The following is a 26,109-nucleotide window of genomic DNA, read 5'->3' as shown; positions in this document are numbered from 1 at the left end:
TCTCACTGTTTCTCAGGGTGTGTTCCCAGTCTCAGCCCCGTACCATGGAGAGGAGCACACCTTTAAGCACCTGGGCTGATTAGTTAACACAACCTAGGTGCATGTGCTCTCCACCAGTAGGCGTGGCAAAGACAAATCTGATTCTCCACCGGACCAAATGCCACAAGAATGTTTCCTAATTATATTATATTATATTATATTATATTATATTATATTATATTATATTATATTATATTATATTATATTATATTATATTATATTATATTATATTATATTATATTATATTATATTACCATTAGGTTGTTATGCCAGGATGCAATAATCACACATCACAGGAGTAAGAGTGGCTACATTAAGAGTTGCTGATAATTTACAGTTGTTTTAGCATGCGCACAATATCTAGCAGTTATCCCAAGAACAGCATTCATACATCATATTTACATGGACAACGGAGCCTAACAACATCATAATAATCGGGAGAACAGCAGGGCAGCAGAGTAGTGCAGAGATTATGGAGCTGAGCTTGTTATTCATCTACTGCAAATAAGCTTCCCAGGAGGGGCACTGCTGGTGCTCCTCTCTCACTACTGGTCCCTTTGGGTAGTGCAGGAGAGCTCGCTGTTAGCCGGAGTTCTTGCCGTAACCCTGTGACGGGCGTACTGTTGGGATGCCGGTGTTTGCCAGGCCAGGCCCCCGGACCCAAGGGCAAATCTGGTAACCAGGCGCCCGTTCTCGCCGGGCAGGGAGAGGATCACCCGAGCATCAGCCGGCAGACGACAGGAGGCTTTTTTTTCCGCTGTTAATTTCCCTGGCCGGGCTCGTGGGGGTTTCAAATTTCTGTCCCTGAGCTCACGGGCAGCTCTGCCTTGTCACGGCTCTGGCCCACCCATTGGGTAGCCCACACATTCGGTAACCCTCCCTGGGTTGCCTAACCGCCCCACCGAAGAAACCCGCTTCCACCATGACTTTTCTCTCGGCCTGCAGCCCGTCACTTATATAGGCCGTGAAAGCTCGTTTGACAGCCCTGACAGTGGAAGAGATTCATGTTTTCCTCAAGCGTCCCCAAGACTCATTTTTCTATCAAAACATAGTTGGGCTGATTTTTAGCACAGCCGTTCCCCTGCTGACAGTGTAATTATTAATATGCTTTGAGCTACCGCCTACCCAGTTAGTACACAGACTGTTTATTATGGTCTAGTAATACTGTTCTCTATCAAAAAGATTTAACATCAAACATGTTGGGTGGTTTTTTTTTTCTTTTTCATAATATATATTAATATACATTTTTTTCGTTCTGGGTTTATTTATTTTGCTAATTCAACATTTCTGTAGACAGGCCATGGATTTTATAAGGGACATTGGGCCTCATTCACAAAACATGTGTACGTATATGTGTCCTGTCTCTATTTGTTCATGGCTTCTTCCTTATGCAAATCACATGAACAGGATTGCACATAAAATGTACAGACAGCCAGCATTCGTCATCTCATACACCTGGGATATGCAAAAAAAAAAAAAAAAAACAAAGGTCCGCACATCTGTCATGAATCATGTATTGTTTTTTTGTAGGAACATTTTTAAGAACAAACGTAAGAATAATTTAAGAATTGGTTTGTGAATGATTGTAAAGTGAGAAAAAACTAATACAAGCAGTCCAACCCCCTTATTTGTTCATTATTATGTTTGAAGCCAACAATTGAACTCCTCCTCTACCCTCATGCTGGGTGGTGTTTTGTAAGATGGGTCAGTGCAAGGCATTGTGAGTCGGGGTCTTGGTGGCCTCATGAAAGGGAGAGGTCAGCAGAGGTCAGTCAGGGGGCGTTGGAAAATAGCCGTGGGCAGAGGGCCAATGGCTCCTTCACTTTTCACCCCTTCTCTTTTGCTTTTAACATCAGTAAGTCTCCCAGCGGAGCGCTAATAATTGAATGTTATATAATATAAATTTTTCCCTGGCGTATGAAATGATTCCGGTATCCCTGAGGTCAGTTCTGTGTCAGGCGCAAAGGCCAGTCTATGTTCATACATTAGCTCTCGGCTCCCACAAGGCCTCCTGTGTACTCTGAAATCCGGGAACAGGGGTGTTGGAGGAGCTGGGACAGAGAAAGGGTTACTGTGTGAACTGCCCCCTTAGTGCTACAAGCAAGATGGGACATACAGAATCGACTGTCAGCACCAAAGCTTTTTGAATGTAATTATTCTGTCTCAAACAAGACATAGTACATGTTCCGTTCATTTTGCAATCAATACATCTCAGTGGGGGCCCCCTTTCTTCACCTCTGTGACAGAATTACTATAATGTTATTAGCTCATGTTGTCACATGATGACTAGCTAAAACTGCCTATTGTTCTCACTCCATCAGTGCCACTCTCTGGCCTTTTTTTTATTTTTCCTTTTATTGTTTCTGATTTTTGTGTGAATTTCAGGTGATTGTCTGATATGTTGTTTCATCTGAAAGATATGAAGCTTGTGGCCACGCCCTCTCTAATGTTGGAAAAGGGTATGTGACGCATCAGAAATCAGTTACGAATTTCAGCGCTCTCATTATTCATTTTAATTTCATTCAGTTGTCAACTGATAATGTGCCATGCCATTAGATAAGGACCTTTCCACTCAGCGGCCCTTAAAATTGAAATGCTGCATCTCAATGGGGTGTATCTTGTCAGGAAGGTTTATGGTTAATAATGTGCAGTCTAAGTACATTCAGGCTGCGGTACTCGATTCGCAGAAGCGCAGTTGGCCTGTACAACGGTGATGTCATTTCATAATCTCGCGGGGAGTGGCTGTAGGTTCACGGGTTGTCATGCATTTCATTTCTCATCCGTGGCGCTGCCGTGTCTGCGGTTGAAAAGAGAGGCTCGGATGCGGTTGTGCGTCTCGTGCGAGGCTGAGCGGTGTCAGAGGGGGAGAGCCCAGAGCTTCACCGCCAGGCGCCCGCGAGCATTTTGCCGTAATCTGCCAGCCTGCTGTGGAGAGACGTCTGTTTGTTTATGCTGGCTTCTTTATTACATAATCTCTCTGTGTATTGCTTGGATTACTGCATTCAAAACATGTCTGTTTCTTTACATTACGTAGGCTAAACAGTGCGTGTGTACGTGTGTGTTACTGGTTGGCTTTTACATGTCATACCCATTTTTCTTCCCTTTCTTTTTTAATTACGTAAAATGGCTGTGTGTATACAAAGTGTATTCAAAGTCATACATAATCAGTTTTGATCTGACATATGATCCTGTAGTCACTGAAGGAAAAAGGTGGCTGACCAGAATGAGGTGAATTAAAGCTATTAGTGTTTTTTTTAAAAAAGGGGGAGGGAGGGAAAATATGACCTGTCATCTGATTGACAGTCAGACTGACCTTTAACCTCCTTGTGTTCTTCCTCTTCGGTCCCAAGTGAAAGCAATGAGTCATGGCGGGTGAAGCACCCATTGGCTGCCTTTCAGCACCTGCAGGCAATCTTGCAATGAGGGGCGTCGCTTAACTGTGGCTGTACATAGTTTATTGCAACAGTCTGGTAATGCATGGGAGGTTTGATACATTATATTACAAAATACTTTATCGACATGACTTTTATGTACAAAAAAAGACATGTTGGATCTCCACATGATACCAACAATTAATTTATACAGTACATACAATGCATCACAGTGAGTGATGCTTGCTGAGACTGAGTTGTAACGTGACCAACTGAAACAGAACCATTTTGGACATTCCCACTGGTAAGAGTGTTAACCCTTTATCACAAGGTTTTCATACTTCAATAAAGAGGTCAGCTAGTGGCTACAGAAGACCGTAAGGATTAATATTTGATTTCTTTGCTCATGATAAATAGTCAGCCCAGTTTCAATCCAGAAAGTTTGGCCAGTTTCCTCAACCATTGAAGCCATACCAATGAAATATTTGAATATTGTATATTTGCTTGAAAAGACTTGCCCTGTTTTTTGTTTCTATAGAGACTTCTATAGAGACATTAACTTAGCCCGCTCTTTAAAAAAAATCCTGTGCTACGTCCTGTTGAAATTTCTAAGCAAAATACTTTTGCCAAGAACATAATCAGCTTGATTGTGCAGCATTTGTACTGAGACAAATCTTGGGATTGCTGTTTGATCTGCCATCCCAACAGGCATTGAATATCATTTTTCCAAGATGTAGGCTTCAGCAGCATTCAGCATAGCTGCCTAACCCCAAACCCTATTTCAGGAGTCACTCCAAGACAGTTATACAAAGCAGACATTACTCAACTCTCATCCACTGATTAATGTAGCAGGTTAATGGCTAGTCTAATAGATACTTATATATCGAGATGTGTTTTAGGAACCATTGGAATCACTAGATATCTCCAAATAAATAGTCAAATCATCCAGATGAGCATGAGAACTATTCTGTTTAGCAGTATCTAAGAAACTAACTTCCCTTAAAATAAAGACTTACTAAGCTTCACTGGATACAACTTCCTGTGTCGTTTTTTTTTTTTTTTTCTTTTTCCAAAGAATTATGTAACGCAATAGTGTACATGTCAGGAGTACACAATAACACTGCTGGCTCAGGACTGTGCTACTGCTAAGCTGTACTGCATATTGTTTTGGGACAAAAGCATGCAAATTGCTTCTTGTTATTTGTTGGCAAACACCAAACTCTTAAAACTCTTGATGCCTCAAGTATTTCTGATTTTCACACATTGTTTAGATTTACAGAGGGATTTTTTTAAAAATGTTGTGGAAGAATGGCTTTACTTTTGCATTTATACATAAAACAAACACTGCTCACTCCAGGGGGACCCAGCAAAAAAATTGGGGGGAAAAATAAAATTGCAAAGAAAGAATATCTGTTGCCTCTCAGCTGTCAACGTGTATGAAGTGTTCCACTGAAGTCAGGCAAGGCCTCCCATCCAATCAAAAAGCACCTCTCCTACAGTAGTTGCTCTTTTCTGAGATGTCCTTGGTGTCCTGCTAGAGGGCGCTAAAGCCAGGAGAATGTGCTTGTCTTTGTAACCCCCAGCAAGGTGATTGCACTTTTTCACACCATGTTATCTACAGTTACATGCTCGCAACAAAAAAAAGAAACATAAAAAAAACAAAACGTGAAAATACGAAGCAACAATGGATAGCTCAGAAATGGTATGGATTGCACTTTTTGATGAGTCAGCCGAGGGGGAAAAAGCCACATTAAAACTGTCGGCTTTTGGTTTTCGTCTCTTGCGTGGTGGCTTTTAATGAAACGTGTTGGGGTTGGGCCGGATCATCATGACCACTTTCTTTAGGGAGTAGGCCCCGCCTCGGAACTCCGCCCAGTAGACCCCGTCCTGATAGCGGCTTCGGTAGTGCCCTCCGCGGTACCACACACCGTTGAGGTTGGAGTGGGCGCAGGAGTTGTACCACCAACCGCCTTTTTGGTAATGGGCACAGTTACCTGGGAGGACGAGAAAAAACAATGAGGGTCAGTCAGATCCCACTGAACAAATCCAACTGCACTTGGTTGTTTTGCTACCATTTCTTAAGATGCCTCCTCACTTGCTGCTCTTTGGATTGTAATGGCAACCTGATTCTGTTGCTGTTTGTGTGTATGCATGCACTGTGGCAGGGGGAGGAAATTCAGGAGGCTTAGTGTAAGGGCAGTCAGTGTGCTATTTGGTGCAGCTTACAGTATGTCATGGTTGGTTACTTGTTTTTACATTGTTCAACATTTCCATGGCCCAGAGCAGTGGTCAATTGCTTGTAATCAATGCCGGAGACGAGACTAAACAAAGTAGACTCGCTCCAATGTGTTTTACATTTCTGCTGATATGCAGTGATTTGTGTGGGGCTGACGGGGGTGGGCTATTTCTGTTCATTTTTATCAATTTTGAGGTGTTTGGCCTCAGTTGGGCACCCACGTTTCAAATTGAGGATTTCTCCTTCATTTGGGAGTTTTTTGCCGATTGACTTTCACCGGCGCCTTCGAAAAAGGCTGCTCTCACCCTGTTACATCAGGGTGAAATTTAATGTACAAAAAGAGCAATTGCGTTGTCTTTGCACTAGGCTAATACAGCAAGAACTGAGATTATATGGAGCATTTCAGGCAAGCTGGGTGGCCCAGTTATACTCTAACTCTGTAGGACAATGAAAAGGTGTACTGAGGTTGCAGCAGCCTGTAGTGCAAGTAAGTCACCTGTGTACACGTCGTGATCCCTGTCCAGGGTGGTGAACTGCTTCCCGTTGTGCCAGGTGAGGGAGTCGCCTGCGTTGCCATGGTAGCGGCCCACCCTCAGCTTGTAGAACTCTGCCTCGGACTCCACCCGGAAGCTCGCGTACTCAGCAAAAACCTTCCTGCCAGACCAGTCCTCCAGCGTCACCAGCAGCTTGTAGTTCCCCTGATTGGTCAGCCAGTAGATGTTGTCCAGGCCCAGCCAATACTCGCCGTCGATGTTCCCAAATCCTTGCTGTGGGGAGTGAGACGGAATACTGTTAAGGCGGTACAGCTACCACTTTTCCTTCCCTTTTTTGTACTTTTCTGAATTGGAAAAGATCAGCTGTCAGTTTTGGAGGGGTTACACTGATCAGCTGCTCATTTTTACCCTGAAGTTCAGCAGCTGGGCTACACATGCACTGAGCAGCTGATCGGCATTAATGTAGCACCTTTTTATCTTGTGATCTCGAAAGGCTTTACAGTGAATGGCAGTGGTGACTCACACAGCCTAATATGTGCTGAACATTTTGGGCTGTTATCGGTAAGTGTTTTAAATTGAAAACCAGAAGAAGGCATTACGTTTGGTTGAAGTCAGATTTGCAGCCGCACACTGGATTTCCCACCTATTGCCGTGGGAGGGGTGGATTGAATTGCCAAAGCACACATTTTTCCTGTCTAGGATATATAAAACATAATCCATGAACCTTGCCGTGTTGAGTAAAAAAAAAAAACCAATAATTCCCTGAGACGTAATTGCAGGATTTATGTAAGACGGGTCTCTCTACTGTAAACCTTTTCCCTGTGCTATGGATTCCATTACCCCTGCACGTGGTTTCAATAATGGGGAGCTCCTATTTGCCTGTTGTGTACTTGTATTTTCTGACTCCCACATGTTTTAAGGTGCATCGTCAGGGAACTGGAAAGTTCTCGTTACGTTCTTGGAAAGAATTGCAACAAAACTATTTCTTCCATCTGTGTCAAAGGGCATAAGTCTTGAAAGTATATAAAAAATTTCACTTTTTTTATTTATTTCTAATTCATATTTGTTTTTTTCCATTTATAGCTTGAAAACACGTTAAATGTTTCTACACTTATAAAGCCATCCGTTCATTGGCGGCATCTAGTATTGCAGTGTCTGTTTACTGACCATAAAAATTCCAGTACGCATTGAGTTGTTTTTTGTAAACAGCGTATTTTTAAACGACAACACTTAGAAGTGTTTATGGGAAAGATTTGAAATGTGTTGCTGAACATTTTTTATGTTTCCCCAAGGAAGCCAAGCTACAACTTTGCTTGGGTGACTTATTTGTGCTTGTTTGAGATCTAGTAGCCTCTTGGAATTGCCTTATTTCACTGGGGTCTAGTATGACAACCTCTCCTCTGACATATGTTTCCTATTCTTCCAACACGAGCTCTGTTAGGTAGACAAATCCAACAGGCACAGACTCACGTGGCTGTTATGAGTCACACGTGGGTGAGCGACAGGCGCAAACCCACCGCATACCGCGTCGGCTAGCAAGCCGACCTAGACGCCACGACCACCGCAGAGGGCCACCATGCAGCAACAGTTCCCTCATTCATAACCCGCTCGGCTCCGTTAGCCCTCGCTGAAACAAGACATAACTCACACACATCAAGGAGCTGCAGTGTACCGCTCTCTTATGCGGCTGTGATTTACTGTGGGGATTTAGCCGACGGTGACTGCATCCTATTGTTGGTTGCCAACGCAGGTGTGTTCCAAGGGAAAATTTGTAATTCGCACGTACGTGTTTTATAACCACTGTTTTTAAGCTCGCATTTTGAATACGATGTGTACTTTTTGAGTTGGCAGCCTTGTCTAGTGTGACTTTACAGTCATCCATCCAGCCTTGCAGTGCATCAGCGAGCCAGAAAAGCTACCAGAGCTTGAACTCACCACTTATCCATTTCTGCCCTGTCCTGTATCATCACTGGTGCTGTGGGAAGGGGGAGAGGTGAGGGGTGGGGTTTACCTTGTACGTCTCCCAGTTCCTGAAGAAGTTGACTGATCCGTCCTGCCTCCTCTGGATGACAGTCCAGCCGCCGGGGTCGTGCCTCTGGTCACACCATGCCTGCATCAGCCGGTTGGCGTTCTCCGGCTTCACCAGGTACATCCCGCTGGTGGTGTGACCCTCCTCCAGTGCCTGCAGGCAGTCCTTAAATGGCCCTGTGGGCGGAGGGGTGATTCAGGGTGAGAGTCTTGGCCACACAGCCACTCACCTCCAAGTCAGGTCAAGCCATCAAGTCATGCAGTTGAGGACTGTAATTGATTTATTGATTTAAGGTAAAACCCTGTGCTTTCTGACCTCTATGAAGAAGCATATTAGCCTTGTATTGTATTTCCTGTAGAAGTTTGAAACAAAAAATGTCCTCATGAAACCTCCACATTCTCCCATGTCCGGACCGGATACAAGCACTTAGCGTGAGCTGCTCCACTGAGTAACATGTGCTATGCTAACACAGGACCTTCCCAGGATGCTCACACAGCCGTCTTCCCCCCCCGTCCTCCCCCGCCCCGATTAGTGATGGACAGGCCTGCCATGCCAGGACCTCAGGGCCTCCTGAGAGCAGGGGCTCCTCCAGTTTCTCCCAGCGGCCTCCCCGACCTCCCGCTCTCAGCGCTCCCCTTCCCCGACTGGAAAAACCTTCAGAGGAAAAGCCGGGATTGTCTTTGGCCACCGCTCCCGCTGTGGAAATTGCCGACGGCCGCCGGGGCCAAGAACAGCACTGGCATGGGGCGGGAGGGAGGCCCGGTTACTGATTAATGGAACGGTAGCCGATGGATGAGTGTAACAGCAGGCACTCTACAGCTCCCCGAGCGAAGCTCCGTGGCGCGTTCGGAAAACCCGGAGGCTGCTCGCGCCATTACGGAAAGCCCTCTCGCGCTCGGGTTTCTTATTCCCGCTGCGTAACCACGGTCATATTTGGAAGTCCGTTACCGCCCTCTCTTGTAACATCCCCAATGTTCGAGAGGCTCGGGGGCAAGTGGACAAGGTCTGTTACAGACTTTTTCCTTCACAATTTTGAGTGACCAGTAGTAACTGCAGGCTGTCCCGTCATTGCGACGTCTTGAGTCGCAGGAGCTGGAAGGTGCTTCTCTACATCCTCATTCCACTGCAGTCAAGCTGCACAGCTGTTACATCAGAGGACAGAGCTGATGCGATTGGCACAGGCAGACCCAATCCACCCAGTTAGTGGGGGGAGTAGGTATCACACAACATGGGCGTCAGCAGTGCTAAGACCAGCTATGCATTTCAGCTGCTGGGCTGCTGGCCACATTCAAACCTGGTACATTCAAGGTTACCATGGGGTGTGTTACTACACATATGGACTATTAAGTAGATAACTGGATATTCCAACCAACAGCCCATATTTACCTTTCTTTAGATTGCTGTCACCTTCTTGGGTTAGACTCCTGCATATTCAGCTAATGGTTTTACATTACTGTATATGGTATTGAGTACAAAGTGTACTTTTCCAGTAGTCTTATTCTTTTATTGCAAGAACAATGCCATTCAGGTTGTTTTTTTTTCACCTATAGCGCTTTTCAAAATTTTTCCATATGGTAATATCACATCTGCAGAGATCGTATCAGCCAATGAATAATAAAAGACTGTGATGGTCAAAAATCATCAATGAACAGGCTTCCAACCATAAAAAGGGAAAGATCGTATTTTAATTCTCCACCGAGAAGTCAATTCCTGTGGATTTCTGAGCCCAGACCAAAAACACAGAGATTTAAATGGTATTTCAAGGTTGTAAATCAGATTTAAGTTTCGTCGATTTCTCCAGATGAAAGATGGGAGTCACGCCATGTTAATGTGTAAACTCGGCAATGTCGTGGTTTTTCCATCCCGCTGTCCCAAAGCGGTGTTTTTTGTAAGATATTTCTCTGTCCTCCCTACTGGACATTACTGTTTTTGGCACTACTGTGTCCTGCCATAATCTGAGATACCAACCGTTAAGAACACCATTGAGGGTGCTGCGGTTTACCGTGTCAGGAAAGCTCTCTCTCCCAGACGCGTGTCAGGCTCGGTTGTAAAAGAGAGACCCCCTGAGCGAGATACGCGGGCGGTGTGGCACGGCGTCGGCGTGCCAGCCTCCTCTCGCCGGTAACTGCACGACACGGAGCGCCTCTGTCAGCGCGTGCCAGCTCCAGTTCGAATAAAACCGGAGAAATAAAGCTGCCGTTTCCGCCCCGAGCTCCCTGTCATTACGCAAAAGCGGGAATGCCCGGCTATAAATAAGCACCCCGTAAATGCTTTGAAATAAGTGAACAAGGTGCACTTTGAGAAAAGGGTTGCGTCCAGCAGCCTAAATAGTTTCAAGAAGTAGTCTGAAGAAGTGCAATTTCCTCTAATTTACTCAAAGTCCTAATGGCCTTGTACTGGAGCTTAATGCATGGATCCATTCATTAATGAGTTGTTTGTTTTTCGTCTTGCTTTTTCCCTCTGAGGAGTGGACTCGGGAGTCCTGAATTTGAAGTCTGATGACAGAATCAAACGTGTTTACGTGGCACACCGCTCAACTACCTGTCAGTTAATCCTGTCGCTGGAGTGATCACAGTACTTCTGTTTTTTTTTTGTCTCATGGAATCACAGTGTGAAGGAACCCTTCTGAGCTGCAAGGAACAAAAGGGGTACCATTTGCCGAGTTTCAAATACCCCCACACCTTTCAAATTTGGGAAGAGCTGTGTTCTGCCTCTGTTTCCACCGACTCTGTTCTGTGCGGTGCGAAATTGGCTGGGCCAGTTGTGCAGATCTCAAATGTAAAATCTGTCCTGATCCTGTTGTGAATAAAGTGGATGACACGGCTGATTAGGTAGGGGGGGGCAGGCGGGGGTCGTTAATGAGGTTGTCTCCTGCAAATCGCTGAACTACTGAACTACTGTAACACAAGCTGTCTTTCAATCTGTGTCTCTGACTCACGGCACCTGCGTTTGTTTTACTTCATCTGTAAGCAACTTTATAAAGGTGTCGCAGCTACCGGTAGATGTGACTTTTGCTGTAACGTAAAAGTCAGTATTTCAGAGCTTCTGATGTAGTGGGTTTCCAGTCTTGGTGGCCTTTGAGACCTCCTGTCCCTTCCCTTTGTGGGTGTGTGCACAGAAGGAAAGGATTTCTTTGTTTCTTCTCTGATGTAAGTGGTTCTGTAATGCCAGAGCAGGTCTGTAAGCTGATGTTTCATTCTTTGCAGATCCTTAAATGCCTGTTCAGGTTACATGTCATTTGTAATATTGTAATCATTATAGCTAATTATGGCTTACGCTAGTTTATTTTAAGGATTGGGAAATTTCTGGTGTTAGTGAATCTTCAGTAGGAAGAATGGGTAATCTCTTAGCGAGGCCCTGCGTTGGGTCACACCAGGGTCACAGAACGTCATGTCGCTTTGTTAATTTCATTTGCGCCTGCTGCGTTTTGAGCTGCCGATTTAGCAGAAGAGCGAGAGGTTTGGGAATCTGACAAAATTCGGGAATGTCCGAGGCGCAGCCCGCGTACCTCATCTGTTCTGGCATGGAGCAGCTTTGAACCCCTTCCAAGAATCCCAATCATTGGATGGTACTGGAAATACCGGGGACTTGGCATTGTCACATGCCAGGGATTAGTGTCAGTTAGTACCAGGGTCCAGTGTTGATTGATGAGTCATTCTCACGAATGGTGAGGACAAAAAATGTGTTACAAACCAACTGACTAGCAGTACTTTGATTTGTTGCTATAATCTGTCTGAATCACTCTTTACATTCAGATCCATAACATGGGGGTTGGACTGCGACCCACAGTGCTCTGTTACATCATGTGGGCGTTACATAAACAACATGGACTGACTTGTTCGATTTGCTAAATTTGTCTGTAGTTTTGAGGGATTTTGAGGGATTAAGTCAGCAGATGGTGAGAAAATGCTGTAAATAGTTACAGCAGTAAAGCCATTTAATAGAATAATAACACGATAATAACAGTATTGTGTTTATTTGATTGGCAGATGACTTAGCCAGTTTTTGTAAAATGCATGTTGTTGAGGTTGTACATATTATCCCTATATCCAGCTTACTAAAGCAATTTACTAAATTAATTCAGGTATTTTGCCTGAGGGTGCAATGGCAGTGCCCCACCTGAGAACCAGACCTGCAGTTTTCAGACAGTATTACAATTTGTTTCCTTAACCACACTACCAATCTGCTGCAATCAGAACAAACTTATGAATCATGAACAATTCCTCTCGTCATGCTGCTGATTCTGATTCCAGTTCAGCTGCTGAATGCTAGTTGACGTATTGAAATGCACTTGCATGAGCCATTGTGCAGAGTCATGATGTGTGAGTGTTTATTAATCCTTTAAAGAGTCAGTATTATATTTTTTTTTTTCTTTTTTAAGCCGGTGTTCTAGAACTCCATTGCTTTCAATTACCTGAATAGAAGAATGAACAAGAGGAATTCTTGTGTAATTATGCAATGTCCTTCTGGATCGATTGAGGGACACTAAGGGATACCCGGGTACACTACTTAATTTTTTCTTCATATATATTTAGTATTTACATATATCACTCTGGATTTTGCATACGTGCGGTCAAGGAGTTTATGATCCAGGACATTTATAGTTTTACCGGTTTTATGTATGTGATCTCTCAGTATTCTCAAATTTCAAACTAAACTTTTAGCATTTTTGCCAAGATAATTGCATTTGTGACACTTTATTTCCACCTAAATTATGAATAGTAAAAGTTAGTAAATGGTACAAGTGTTTTGATTCATATAAGCTATTTTCCAAGTTCCTGAGATTCTCACATCACAGGGACTTAGAAAGCCACCACCAAAATGGGAAAGGATTGGCAAGATTTGTCATGTGCATGAAGGGGTTAAAATGTAATGACATTAGTATTTACGCTATCACTCCTCCTTATCTATAGCCTGATTGTGGAATCAGTTGGATTCTTAGGAGATCACTGTGAGTGCAATGGAAATAAAAGGAGACAGGGTAGTGTGAGGCAGTGAAGGATGGGGTGCTATGCAGGCTGCAAGGGAAAGAGGGAGTGAGATTATTATACCGTGCAGACAGAGACGGATTGGGTGGGAGGGAGGATTTTATTTCAGCTCTGATTGGTTAGAGGAGTTAGAGAGATATGAGAAAAATTCACCGTTACAATAATATTGGGGGTCTAAAGCTGGCCCGTTGACCTGTTGTGCTTTCCACAGGCCTTCACTGGCGCAAGGTTCACATCTTTCTTTCTATTTTGTTCCTTCTCTCCTGGACCCCATCCCTCTCTTACAGTTAAATTCAATTAATTCCCTGTATTTGCATTTGCGTTGCCAAAGAAACTATGAGAAACTGAGAAACGGTAATACAGTAAATAATTATTTTTCAATCTCTCATTTATCTTTCTCTCTCACGCTCCTGCAGCGGAGCTTATATAACCTGTCATTCTCTAGCCGTTCTTGAGCACAGCTCTGTAAATGTGTTTAACATGCATAGCATCCAAAGCGCACAACACAGAGTACTGTACTCTTTGGGGAAAACAGACTGAGGGGTGATGATTAAAATGTCATTTTCATTCGGTATTACTAATGTTTCAGTCTCTTCATGTATATTAAGGGCTAATATAGGAGAGGAAAGAGGGAGAGATATTTGCTTTGGACAAGAGCTGCATTTGGAAATGTCACACGTCTTGCTGTATGAAAAATCCCTGCTTGTGGAAATTTGAACGTGCTCTTAATTGATTTGAGCACATTCGGAAAAATACCCCAGCAATTTGTTTTGTAAAGGTCCCAGCTGGTTTGGCTGTATTATTTTATTAATATAAAGAATATTTTGAAATTGTTATACGTGCTTAAACTATGATTAGTAAGCAGATTTTAGTTACCTTGGCAGCGCCTGGCTTGTTGTGGTAAGCCTCATGCTGATTATTCAGGGCTTATGGGAGAGTGTTTCCTTGCCTTCCTCTTTTCCTCTCCTGTGGGTTGGTCCCATGAACGGCGGTAATCTCAGTTCCCGCGCTATCTTTGTGAAGGTGGAATTGAGCATGAAATTGCGTATTAACTTCCCTTTGTCCGACAAGCAGCCGAGCCCGCCCCGGGCGTAGAGAGAAACGCCTATGTGCACGCGGCGGCCTTGTGTGCGTGAGTAGAGGCTTCCGTCTGGTGTCCCTTGCTGAAGCATTGCCACCACCGTCCGCTGGTGGTCTTGCAGAGGTTATGCTCTGAAGCAGTGCACAAGTCAAATGCTTACAAGGGCAATGGTAATCTTGCCTGGATTGGAATTTCAAAAGGGGGAAAAAGTCTACCCCATGAAAAAAATTCTAAGAGTGGAAATGAAAGAGGAAAAAAGAGGGTGGGTTGGGGGACCTGGAAAGATTAGCTGTTGCCCAGCTCCCAAATCTCCACCAATTCAGCCGAGATTGTTAAAATAGCTTGTGATTTATGCACTGGGTGGCACAATCTTGTAATGTAAGTGGATCCATGACTTGTGGGGAAGGAACTTGGAACGTGATGCTACGGAAATCAATGATCACATACTGTATTTCCTAGGATGTCTTGGCAACAGTGGTGGAGGCTCAAAATGAAGCTCTGTGTTATTGTTGGATTTGCAGAAAGGCCTGTTTCATTGATGAATCACATTTTGCACCTAAATTTCTCTCTGTGATTCTGTATTCATAATGAAGAATTAAGCATCATCGAGCTGTGGGAGAGGAGTATAATGGGTGTCACTAGTGCCCACTAGCGCATTCCTCCACATCGGGCAGCCTGGTCTTTAAAGGAGTGATTCCCTGCTGGTGTCCTGGCACACCCACACAAGTAGTTGAAAAGAGATTGTGGTGGTAGATTGTGAGGTGCATGAAAGACTCATTATCTACCCATAACATTGTCACCAATACTAACCAGCCTGAACATTCTAGTGCTGTACACCAGTACATTTTTCACAAGCTCAAAATCCCTGTTGGACACCACATGTCAATCATATGGGGTCACAGTCATACAAATATACCCTAACTCATAACTCTGCAGAAATATCCTCACTTATAAGGTTTCAGGCCACATTGGGAACCCTTGCCCTGCAGGACCATTTAAAGAAGGCAGCCTTGGTATCTTGTGCTCTCTCTTTTTCCGATTACAGCTACCAGCACACAAAACCAGAGAACACAGTGTAATCTAATGGGCAACAGAACAACACATCAGTCTGGCACATCTGTGATCCCTTATGTATCCCATCTCGCTGTTCCCCAGCACAGTCTCAATTAGGGAGACTGATGAGGAACCAGTTACTCCTGTGCAAATAATGCACTATGTCCACACAGCAGTAATGCGTAGGTGTCTCACAGTGGTGACATTGAGCAATATGCCTTCTGCATTTGTTCTCATGAGGGGCTTGGCATCTCCATCTTAGTGAGCACAAAGATACTCCTTATTTAATGAATATGCTTTGTTCAGGTCGAGACAGAAACAATGCGGTCTCGTCACATGACTGGCTTGTGATGTCGAACTTACCAATGGGAACCCGCCCCTGTAATACAATACAGCGCAATGATGCCAAAACAGATGCCTTATTGTAGTCAGCTTTTCTTCTTGTCTCCAATTGTGTGGGACTTTACAAAACCCAGTAAGTTCTTTGAATCAACGGGATGATTTATGGCAGTGGCATTTTGTCTTTGTGACAAATGGATTTGGCAAAAAATGTGTGTGCATAATGTATTTCACAGCTCACACACAACCCTTGAGGAATATGAGAAATCATTTATTTAGACATATTTTTTTTTACATTGTGTGCTATGCCCAATTTAGGATTTGAACCTGAAATTAAAGGTCAGGTTCCCTACCACCATCCCATATCCATGCACCAAGACCTGGTGTTTTAGCTGAGTAACCATTTGAGCCCTTTGGTATTTCATAGTTAACTCTGGAGGTCCTTCTGAACTTGCATAGAATTAATATTGATATATTAGACTACCAACAAAAAATGACCTAACACACAGCAAACTTTTGCCTATTTTCTATTGTCTATTAAAGTTCTCCAACTGGCTCTTTATTCCAAACAGAAATAATGGGAAAAAGAGTGAAGAAATGATTAGTGTTGGAAGAATGGAGAATGGAGAAGTGGTGGAGAATAAAAGACAATAAAAGGGAGACTCACCAGAGGGCTTGTCCGAGGTGGAGGGACTGTGCGTGCCGCTCGGCATCGTGGGAAGCGGGGGCGGCACCGCCTTGTGGTTCTGATCACTCTGGATCTCGTTGGTGATCTGATTGGTATGGCGGGTGAAGGTGGGAGGATGGAAGGGCCTGGCCACGACTGGCGGGGAGGCCGGGAGCGGCGGCTGGGGGACGGGGCGAACCGCGATGGGCGGCGACCTGTGGCAGTGCCCCTCCAGCTGGGCGATGAGGATGGACTGGTTGCTGGCCAGCGAGGCCAGGTGCTGGTACTTGTGCTCCAGGTCCTTGTAGCGGTTGGTGAGCTGCAGCATCTCGGAGGTGTGGTTGAGGATGCGGTTCTCCAGCTGGGAGAGCTCCAGCGCGTTGTCCCGCTTGCGGATGATCTCGTGCAGCAGCTGCATGTAGAGCTGCGTGACTCGCGAGTTCATGTTGCGGCTCTCCTTGCGCAGGAGCTTGACCTCGTTGACGATGCCGCCGTCCACCTCCACCAGCTGCTGGAGCGTCTCGATCTGCCGCTTCTGCTTCAGGAGCTCCCCATTCAGCAGCTCCAGCTCCTGCTTGTTGACCCGGTTCTCCAGCAGCGAGTCCGGCTCCTTGGAGTTGACGCAGATGGCCCCCGTCACCTTCTGCTGGGGCACGATGAAGGTGTACGAGCACTTGTCGGCCTGCGCGGAGTCGGTCGACCGCTTGTCCCGGCCGGAGTACAGGAACTCCCGCTCCGGGCCATCGTCGCTGCTCTGGAACTCCTGCGCCTGCTCTGCCTTGGAGCCACGCGCCGACGCCAACACCAGAACCAGAACCGGCAACACCACTGCAGGGCGCATCATGGCAACTGGGTTTGTCTGACCTCACCTGTGTAGAGAAGGAGAGAGTGATATGGATAAGAGGGATCGATTCTTGGCTAGAAAGCTGGAAAAATAGCGATGGGGGACATCAACTCAGGAATGCAGGAGGATGCAAGTCAAATATTGAGCCCAGCCTACAGCATGACCTCAGTGTTAAAGCACTTTGATTGGATTTCTTACTCCATTGAAGACTGGCTACAAAATCTTATGAAGTGTTTGTTCCTCACTCAGTTAGTGTCTGGATACTGCTCTGAAGTTTTCAGCCAGAGCTTTGTGTGTTTTATTCCATGGTTGAGAAGTTACTGAGAATGTTCCACACAGTTGTTTTGGCCGTTGCGACCAGAAAGGAACACGCACATTCTACCCCAAGGATTTTGTTCATGGCCATTAATTAAGTAATTAGTGAATATAAAACCCTTAAATTCTGGAGCTGATTTGTGATGAGATGCACTGAACTCACGACTCCGGTTTCCCGTGACGCCCGTCTTAGACGTCGGAAATTAAACGTAATCCCACAAGAATGTCAAAGGGTAGAGCTTTTTCCAAAACGGCACGCGAAGAGGCATTCTAAAAAGAGGGAAGATAGCAACTTCAGGAAGACTAAACAGAAGAGCTTTACTGGCAGCCTGCTATTTGGGCAAGTTGGCACAGCATCTGGCAGCATTGGTGAAGCATTCTGTTTGGTCCGTTGAAGTATAAAGCAATGTAATGAAGATATCAGGCCTTTTGGCTCATCTAGGCTTTTCTAGAATGTATCTAGCACTGTACCAAACCTGGTTTTTAACACTCTTTAACAAGGGTCAGTGCTTCCTCTACTGAGTACTACTTCTACGGAGCTATTTCAGGCTATACCACATTTTCTCTTTTGAAAAGATCATAAGTTCTTTGCGCATCTATCTATTTTTACTGCTGCTTATTTGTGACCCTGTATGGAATCGTTTTTCAGAAAGTGTGCGCATAATGTTAGTGCGGTGCACTAAAAGGCACGTGGTCTGAGCTCATCAATCACCCTCATGCATTTTTGGTTTGACCTCTGCACGCCCAACCAATCGTCCAAACCCGCCACCGCCAGACCCCACCCCTCCGCCAATTAAAACACTGCTCAGCCAGCACCCCCTGAAGGCCGAACTCTCTGGCTTTGGTAACTAAGGCAATTTTTGATGATGATGTTTAGCGGGTCTGAGTGTAGCAAGGCCTTGACGCTGGGGATACTGGCCCTGGTCCGTATTTGGGCCCGAGCCATTTTCATGAGTGGTTTCAGAAGGAGCCCTGTATCCACACTGAGCCGCTGGCCCTGGCTGCACCACAGGATGGAAACTGTGAGGCGGCCGCCCGTCTGATCGATCGCCCGCTGCCGCCTTGTCACGGACACCCAGACAAAGAGGCAGAGAGCAAGAGAGAGGAAGCGCGTCTCTCCCATGTTTGCGCGCATGCAAAGCACAAAGCCCTCATTTACAGCAGATAAAGACACCAGAGTATTTCGTTTTCCAGTCCCGGCACAGACCGTGCGTTGTGGAAATGTTTTGATAAAGTTTAGCGATGAGTCATGGAAAGACCAGGCCCCCGCGTCGGCACGTTGCAGCGGAGCGTTGAGGACGCAGCTGTGCTTCTCCTCACCTGGTTGCATTCCACCGTGGTCCATTGGTTTGAGGGGCACTGGAACTGCTGGAGCTGTCCATCTCTGCTCCTCCCTTTTGCTCCGCCCCCCACCCACTGTAAGAATGTGTTCGCGCGCAATGGTGGCACCGTGCAAGCTGGGTTTCGCAAGCAGTTTCATCTGCTAATTATCAACGACCGCATGTGTTTTGCACGAGTGCTGCTTCTCTTTTTAATGGTTACTGGTTATTCCAACTTTAAAAGTGCAGGTTTTCATTATTTGGAACATCACCTGGGGCAAGTTTTTATGGGATGTACAGTAGTGATCCTAGCACCCGGAGCTGCGGGAGCTGAGAATGTGGCTTCTGTGTCTGCACAACAAGGGCCCTGTACCCCCATCCCCCCCCAGGGGGCCCTTTTAACCGAAAGCTGCCGCGGATCGCGTTACTGAGTAAACTGGGAGCGACACCTCACCGCGGGCCCTTGGAGAAGCCCAGGTCTCTCTGATCTCTGTGTTCCACTGAGGAGGACTGGCGTGGCGTGGCGGCCTCCGGCCCGTGCGGAGTCTGAGGGGCCATGCGGACCATGCTTGTAGGCCTCAGACTGTGATGCTCTCTGATGCTTACAAAAAGGGAGACATGAGAGAGAGTGGGGGTAGGGATAAAGCATAATATGTTGCATTAGGCTGGCTTTTATTTTTGGAGAGCCAGGAAATAGATCAAAAGGACAGTTAAGAGCCTTCTGGTCCTACCATTGGCTGAGCTCCCTTTAGGACCTATACGCTCTTTGTAATTGGCAAATGAGCAGTGAGCTGAAAAATAACAGAGGAGGACATGTTGCTATGGTGTCCATGGGGCCCCCACCTGCTCTCTTCTAATATTTTATTGAGCATTGTCATAGGGACAGTTGAGACTCAGACATTATGAGGTGAAGCTGTTCTCAGACTGCCAGTGTTCTAGTGAGTAGGGATTTGGCTCTGTATTTTTTTCACCGAGACACATTGCTGACAGAAAACAAACTAAGAGCTATCCCAAAAAAAACACAGGAAACCATTATCACTCCCAAAACGTCTACAGCTCCAACTGGAGACTGGGTCAATAAAAATGACTTCCCTTCCCTCCCTTTGCTACTGCAGAATGTGATGGTTGGTATTTGGCTACAGATAGCGGCCCAGGAAACAGTTGTGTAGTCTACAAAGCCAAATTAGCTTCAGTTGCTAAGGCGGTTGAACCTTGACTCAGTTCTTGATTTTTATCCTAATTTCAGCATAGCCTAGGCCCAACCTTTTGAAATATAGGCTGTTTTGTTTCTCTGTCGTTCTGTCCATCCTGTTTTTCCTCAGCTCCTCATTCTCCCACCCCTCTGAGAGAGCCTGTTCATTTTTGAGTGTTCTCTTCTGAACGAAGATCGCTGGGTTCGGAACACACAGATTCGCCTCCATATCACTTTGTGCAAGTGGCTCACAGCTGCTTTTTTTCTTTTTTCATTCGCAGCCTGTCTGAAACCCTGTATGTTATTGTTTATTGCAATTAGATTTTTTGTAGGCCTCCACATAGAGGTATAAAATTGCAGCTTTCATGTTTATTGCCTTTTCCACTGCCTCAGTGACATTATACTTGTGAAGCAGGGCATACCAGCGGTGTTTGTTTCTATGTAAGGTCGTTTAGTTTTGCGAAACATTAAAAATCTATTTTTTCTTTAACCAGGCCCCCCACTCTTATTTAACACAAGCAACTGGCTCAAGGGACTATGAATGTCAGTTATTTACAGAGCTGTGGTCAGTCTCTGAAGATCTGACAGAGCGGACCGCCGCAGAGAGATGCAATCTCTGATGAAAACTTAAGGAAACATTTTGACTTTGTTTTTGATAACTATGGAAAGCTCTTTATGACAAAGGTATCAAGAGGCTTCAACTTTGGCATCTTTGGTTGGACGTCTCTGTTGGGCTGAAACCAAAGACGGCAGCAAAAGAATAAAAACTTTGTAATTGATTATTATATTCTAAGAGACACATTCAACAGTGGGGCACTGCAGACCCCTTTCTGTTGTTTTTAAACCAATAAGGATTGAGGAAAAGGCAAAAACCAGTGGTGGTACTATAATGGTCACCTCTCACTAAAGTTAATGGTCTGTCACTGTTTTCTCTTGGGTGCTGTCAGTTTGTAGTCCAGGGACAGATGTGATTTCTCCGAGCTGTGTTTTCATCAGCCTCTTAAAGGCCTCTTTTTATTCTCTGTTTTTCTTTTCATCCCCCTGTTTGGAATTGCAAGCCATAATTTCACACCCATCCCACTGGCATAACATCCTCCATAAATTTTGGAGGGTGCGTACTAGCATGCAACTTCCCCGGGTGACGTTATGACCAACACGTGTCCTGCATAGGGGCTTTGAACCCTGGCACACACTGGGGTATTCCGAATTCAGTCTGAGCTCTAGGTTACTATGCAGCTTGGTCCCGAAGACTCATGACATCACACATCTGTAGACCGTCTTTCACTGATTGGCAACAAGCACTAATCTCTTATCACCTTTGCTGGGGAAGACAAACAGAGGTTTGAACAGAGATGAACAGAGGACAGTTCAAAGGCTAGAAGGGCAAATATGTGCCCTTCCATTATAGAGAGCAATTCAGAAACAAATGCTATGATCCAGATGCAAACTGAAATTGCAAAACAGAACTTAAAAGTACTGGTTAAACTTGTGGATTTCCTTCCATTATAAAATTCAGATTATGTTCTGTACCATTATTTTGCCTTATTTTTTCTTGTGGGGCAGTGTGGAGTGGTGGTAAGCAATGTTGACTTGTTATGGTAAAAGGCTACAGGTTCCCATCTCCAATGGGGCACTGCAGTTGTACGTCTCAGCAAGGATCTGAAGCTGATCTGCTTCAGTGAATTATTTTGCTGTAAAAATGTGTAAAATACAAAAATCCTGACTGCAGGTCGCCCCAGATTAAGGGAGTCTGTTAAGTGGATGAATGGTTCGGTTGGTTTGGTTTCAGTGAATGACCTTGTTTGTGAGGTCTGACCCAGCGGTTTTTTCCTTTCTGCATGGCTGATTGTAATTAGAAGCTAGGCGACGCGGTCGTTATCTGCTTGTCCTCTTGTTCCCTGTGTGAGCGTGACATTCTAGGCATTCCCAGTCACCTCGTTACGGCGAGCCACAAACGGCGACCGACAAAGACCACACTGGTCGCGGCCGACAACAATGCACTGCCGAAGCACCCAACCTACAGCATACACCGATTACCCAACTCTGTCCCTCTTGGTCAAATCTGTGGTCACAAAGAGCAGTAAACAGGAAGTAATTCCATTGTGAAATGCAGTACCTGCGATGTGCTTTTAGTTTGCTTACGGTGTGCTACGTGTGCTGTGGTTGTTGTTGTTCCTGTTGTTTGGGCTTGTTTTCTAGCACCCCAGCTGTGATAGGGAAACGACAGCCCTATGTCACACGCGAACACCATCTTTAGCGCCCTGCGGCGTTCTCTCTGCCCTGCTGTAGTAATACAGACCACTGCGCCGCGAGCCTCTACCGCTCCGCTTCCTCAACCTCCAGACACGCGCCGTTATCTCCTCACCATTACTCACACACACGCCCGTTCCCTCACAGACGACAACAGCTTTTACCACCTCGACACCTCCATCACTGTCAGCTGGGCACATACGGAACTCTGAGGCAGTAAACCATTCCGAAAGGCTCCGCAGCTGACTGCTGAGGTACTGTTTGAGGGGGGAAAAAAACTAAGAAAAACAAACCACTCTCAAATTGCATGTTCCAGTTCACCACAGAGCATCGGTGATGTAATTGTTTGTTTAGGTGGCCTTTCATTCACTGGATTTTATGGAAGCAAAATAAAACACTGCAGATTGGTTTTGCAGGGGTATCTTTGCGTGAACTTTTCATGTGACACCATAACTCCTCGCTCGTCCTCGCCTGCTGAGAAAGAGTGAGTGAGTTCAAATGCTATAACACCTCTTCAACAGCCTGTGCCTTTCATTTTTTTCATTTTATTTTCCCTTTCCTGGATGCAGGAAAAGACCCCCGATTCAAATATTTCTCCTGAATGCCTTGGCTGTTCCACGCAGTGGCCTTGCAGAGTGGCATTGTCCAGGCACATGTGTTCCATTACAGACAGGCAGTCACCTTGGAGGGGAATACAGGCAGGGGGGCTTCAGGAATTGTTTCGATAAGCCCAGAAAGTCCCTCGCAAAGCCTCCTTACACAAACACAGCGCTGGCAGCCGAGACAAAGCGGGGATTCAACAGACACTCGTCTCCATCCACTTCAGCTCGGGGCTGTTTCCTGACATTAACATCAAAAAGCCATTATCACACGACTTTCTTTCTTTTTTTTGAAGGAATCAAAAGGAGAGACTCAGTACCCCCTTCCCCCATACCCCCTTTGATTCCCTGCCCCCAAAATACCGGCAGGCCTCTCCACTGCTCTGTCAGCAACGGCAGCAATGCAAATGAGAAGCATGCAGACCCCCCTATTATTAGACCCTTCATTTATCTTTGGAGAGGGTTTCTCCATTGCCCATGCAGAGAGGGGCATCGACTCTTGTTTAAAGCACGGGGCTTTGTGTAAGTTGGTGCCTGCATTTGCAGTTCTAGGCACTGTGCACTCTCAACTGAAGAGTTCTGGTCATCACTGAGGCTACGATATTTGCCCAGTACAAGTACAAATAAAAAGAGCCCAGAGGTTGTGGGCTTCTCTGCTTGCTTGCTTTCATTGTGTCCAAGGAGGAGGAGATGCTGACCGTTGACTCTGTGCTAACGCGCGAGAGACCCTGGCATTAAGGCCAAAGGCGGCCACGGTCCAGCGACTGCCTGTCCTATCTGAGTTTATGTAGAGCATAATTCCTCCCCAGGTGAAAAGCAATGAGTTTACCTGCAGTTGAGTGAGCTCATTACTGATGCTTTTGGAGAGAGCCCCCTAGGTGCTGCCAGGCTATTCTCCTGTGGTGACTCCTGTCCACCGTGATCAGACCAAACTGCTTTGCTAAGCCCTTTCAGGGTAATCAGAATAGGAAATTGCTTGGAGGGGAATGGGAGGGGGGAGTGCGGAGTGGGGGTGGGTAATAAGCCTTTTCCCTCCCAGTTTCCTGTAACATTCGGCATGCGAGCGGAACTTGAAAACAAAGGGAGCACAAGTCCGGCAATACCCAGGCTGCTCTGGAGAGACGCAAACATATTGCTTAAGCTATCATGCAAGCCAAGAAAGAAGCGATACAGAGAGGAAAGCATTTCAGTAGAAGCATTAAAGGTAATACAGAGCATATTGATAGTTTGCACATCAAGTTACGTAGTGGTAAAGCTATGTGCAATTGCTACAGCTGTTTGCCTTTTTTTTTTTTTTTTTTTTTCAGAAGCAGTTTCCTTACCAGGTGATCTAGGTTTCCCCCGCTGTCCCTTTCAAACCCCGGACCGTCCGGGCAGAGATGATTTAAGTGTCTCCTAGATGAAAGGCATCACAAGCTCAAAAAGCCGGCTTGTCTCTCTCTCACTCTCTCTCTCTCACCAGCTCCCTCGCTTCTCCCCCTGTTCTCTGTCACTCTGCGTCCTTTGTGTCAATTAAGAGAGGTCAATTGTTAGAATCCCTCTCCAGACATCTGACACCTTTATCCGTTTCTGAAAGCAGCGGCAGCCAGACTTGTTGCACAGTCCCAGGTCAGTTGTAGACTCCCTGCGAGGTTTGAGGTACAGCTCTTGAATGTTTACAAACATCCAATTGAAAAATGCATTTAAAAAATGGTACACGCTGCAAGAAAAGAAAGTAGTTTTTATGTAGAATAGTTAGTTCCCGTAATGGTATGTTGTGTCCAGAAAGCTGTGATGTGCCAGCATGGTGTGGATTCTTCCTGTTGCCTCACAGAAGGATCTTGTCACTTTCTGTGCACAGAGTCCATCACATCTGCCTTGCGGCTCCAGAGAGTCAGTCTTTTTCAACCTTGCCCCCCTTCCTCTTCTCTCTCAAGAAGCTGGCCCGGGACTTGGCCTCTCTCTCTCTCTCTCGCGCTCTCTCTCTCTCTCTCTCTCTCTCTCTCTCTCTCTCTCTCTCTCTCTCTCTCTCTCTCCCTCTCTCTCCCCCCTCTGTCTCTCTCTCTCTCTCTTGCTCTCTCTCTCCCCTGTTCTTAAGGAAAGAGCTCTGGCACAGAGTTTCAACAAGTAGTCAGGTTGTGGATGGAACCTCCCCTGTCTCCTCCCACTGGCACATGGAGACCCACAGGCATGAGATACAAGCCTACAAACCTCAGCCCCCGACCCACCCCACATCCTTGCCCCCCACCCTACACACACCACCTCTCCCTCTCCCCTCCACTGCTATTTCTGTCCGGAGCCATTGCAGGGAACGAGGTGATGTCACAGTAGTCAGTACCCAGCCAGGCATGCATCCGAGCCAGGCTATATGCAAGATAGAGGCGTCTGTAGACAGGCCCCTGGGTACAGCTGCACAGGACCGCCTGCAGAGGGCAGTATGGTGAACAAGCTTTACATTTACAGACTTTGTATTTAGTTTTGGAGCCTTTGATTTTTCTCACCTTCTGGCATCCTCAGTTTAGTTTGTTTTTCTCATTTGTGGAACAAGTATGGGTTTGGTTGAGTTATTAGCTAGTGCGTAATTGTCCAATCCTCTGGGCGCTGAACTAAATTCAGTTGTAAAAATCCCTGCCAGTGTTAAGGAGGAATTAGTCATGTGGGATTGGAAGGTCCTGTGTATACCTGGCTACAGCCTGTGTTTGTGTTATTCTCTCCTGTTACATAAGGGTGAATTTTTTCATTTCACAAAGTAATACAACACCTGGTTTTTAGTTTTTTTTTTTTGTGCGTCGTTTTTTTTCAAGGACTGTTTTGAAATGGTTTCCTTTGCCCCATTCATTTATGTCCTAAGTGCCGGGACAGACGTTCCGTGAGGGTCAGGACCTGGGTCTGGAGTCGGCGTACTGAAACTTTTATGGCTTTGTGGTTTGTGGGTCACAGGTGGTGATTCCTTGACCTTTTTTCGAATGAGACGTCTTGACGTCACCTCCAACCGTGACGCGCAGCGAGCGGGGCAGGCCTCTGCCTGACCCTTCCCGCTATTCTTTACGCTCCGCCGCCACCCCTGTGCTGCTGACCGTTTCCATGGCAGCTCCATTGCAAGCATTTCTCTTTTTTTCAGGTAATGGTAAAAGACGAGGGGAAAAAAAATACATTGTAAGTAGGGGTTTTTTACTTAGCGTCGCTAGCAGGGTTTGTCCACCTTAACGCTTTTCAGGGTACGCGCACAGAGAGAAGCGGAGGGGAAGGTGCACTCTGACCGTGTTTAGGCGGGAATAAGGCAGACGGCGCGAAATCGCGGGGCGCCAGCGGCC

General features: G+C 45.8%; 2 protein-coding genes across 8 annotated transcripts in view; one reads left to right on the top strand and one right to left on the bottom strand.

Annotated features, from left to right (window-relative positions):
• ralgps1 (Ral GEF with PH domain and SH3 binding motif 1) overlaps positions 1-26,109 on the top strand; it is a 172,266-nt gene that overhangs the window by 77,929 nt on the left and 68,228 nt on the right. The window lies entirely within an intron of this gene.
• On the bottom strand, positions 3,473-24,856 carry angptl2b (angiopoietin-like 2b). 2 transcript variants are annotated; one of them, XM_064354382.1, is made up of 5 exons: positions 24,139-24,856; positions 16,298-17,166; positions 8,152-8,345; positions 6,143-6,413; positions 3,473-5,404 (listed from the first exon to the last, which is right to left on the bottom strand). In XM_064354382.1, exons 2-5 carry the CDS (start codon positions 17,139-17,141, stop codon positions 5,205-5,207), a joined length of 1,509 nt encoding a protein of 502 aa, XP_064210452.1. In that variant the 5' UTR covers positions 17,142-17,166; positions 24,139-24,856; the 3' UTR covers positions 3,473-5,204. The 2 variants fall into 2 exon arrangements, with proteins under 2 accessions (XP_064210452.1, XP_064210453.1); XM_064354383.1 differs by lacking the exon at positions 24,139-24,856 and adding an exon at positions 23,646-23,771.

The sequence above is a fragment of the Anguilla rostrata genome, chromosome 10 (genome assembly GCF_018555375.3).
Source record: "Anguilla rostrata isolate EN2019 chromosome 10, ASM1855537v3, whole genome shotgun sequence".
Taxonomy (NCBI): Eukaryota; Metazoa; Chordata; class Actinopteri; order Anguilliformes; family Anguillidae; genus Anguilla; species Anguilla rostrata.
This window is presented reverse-complemented; position numbering and strand designations above follow the sequence as displayed.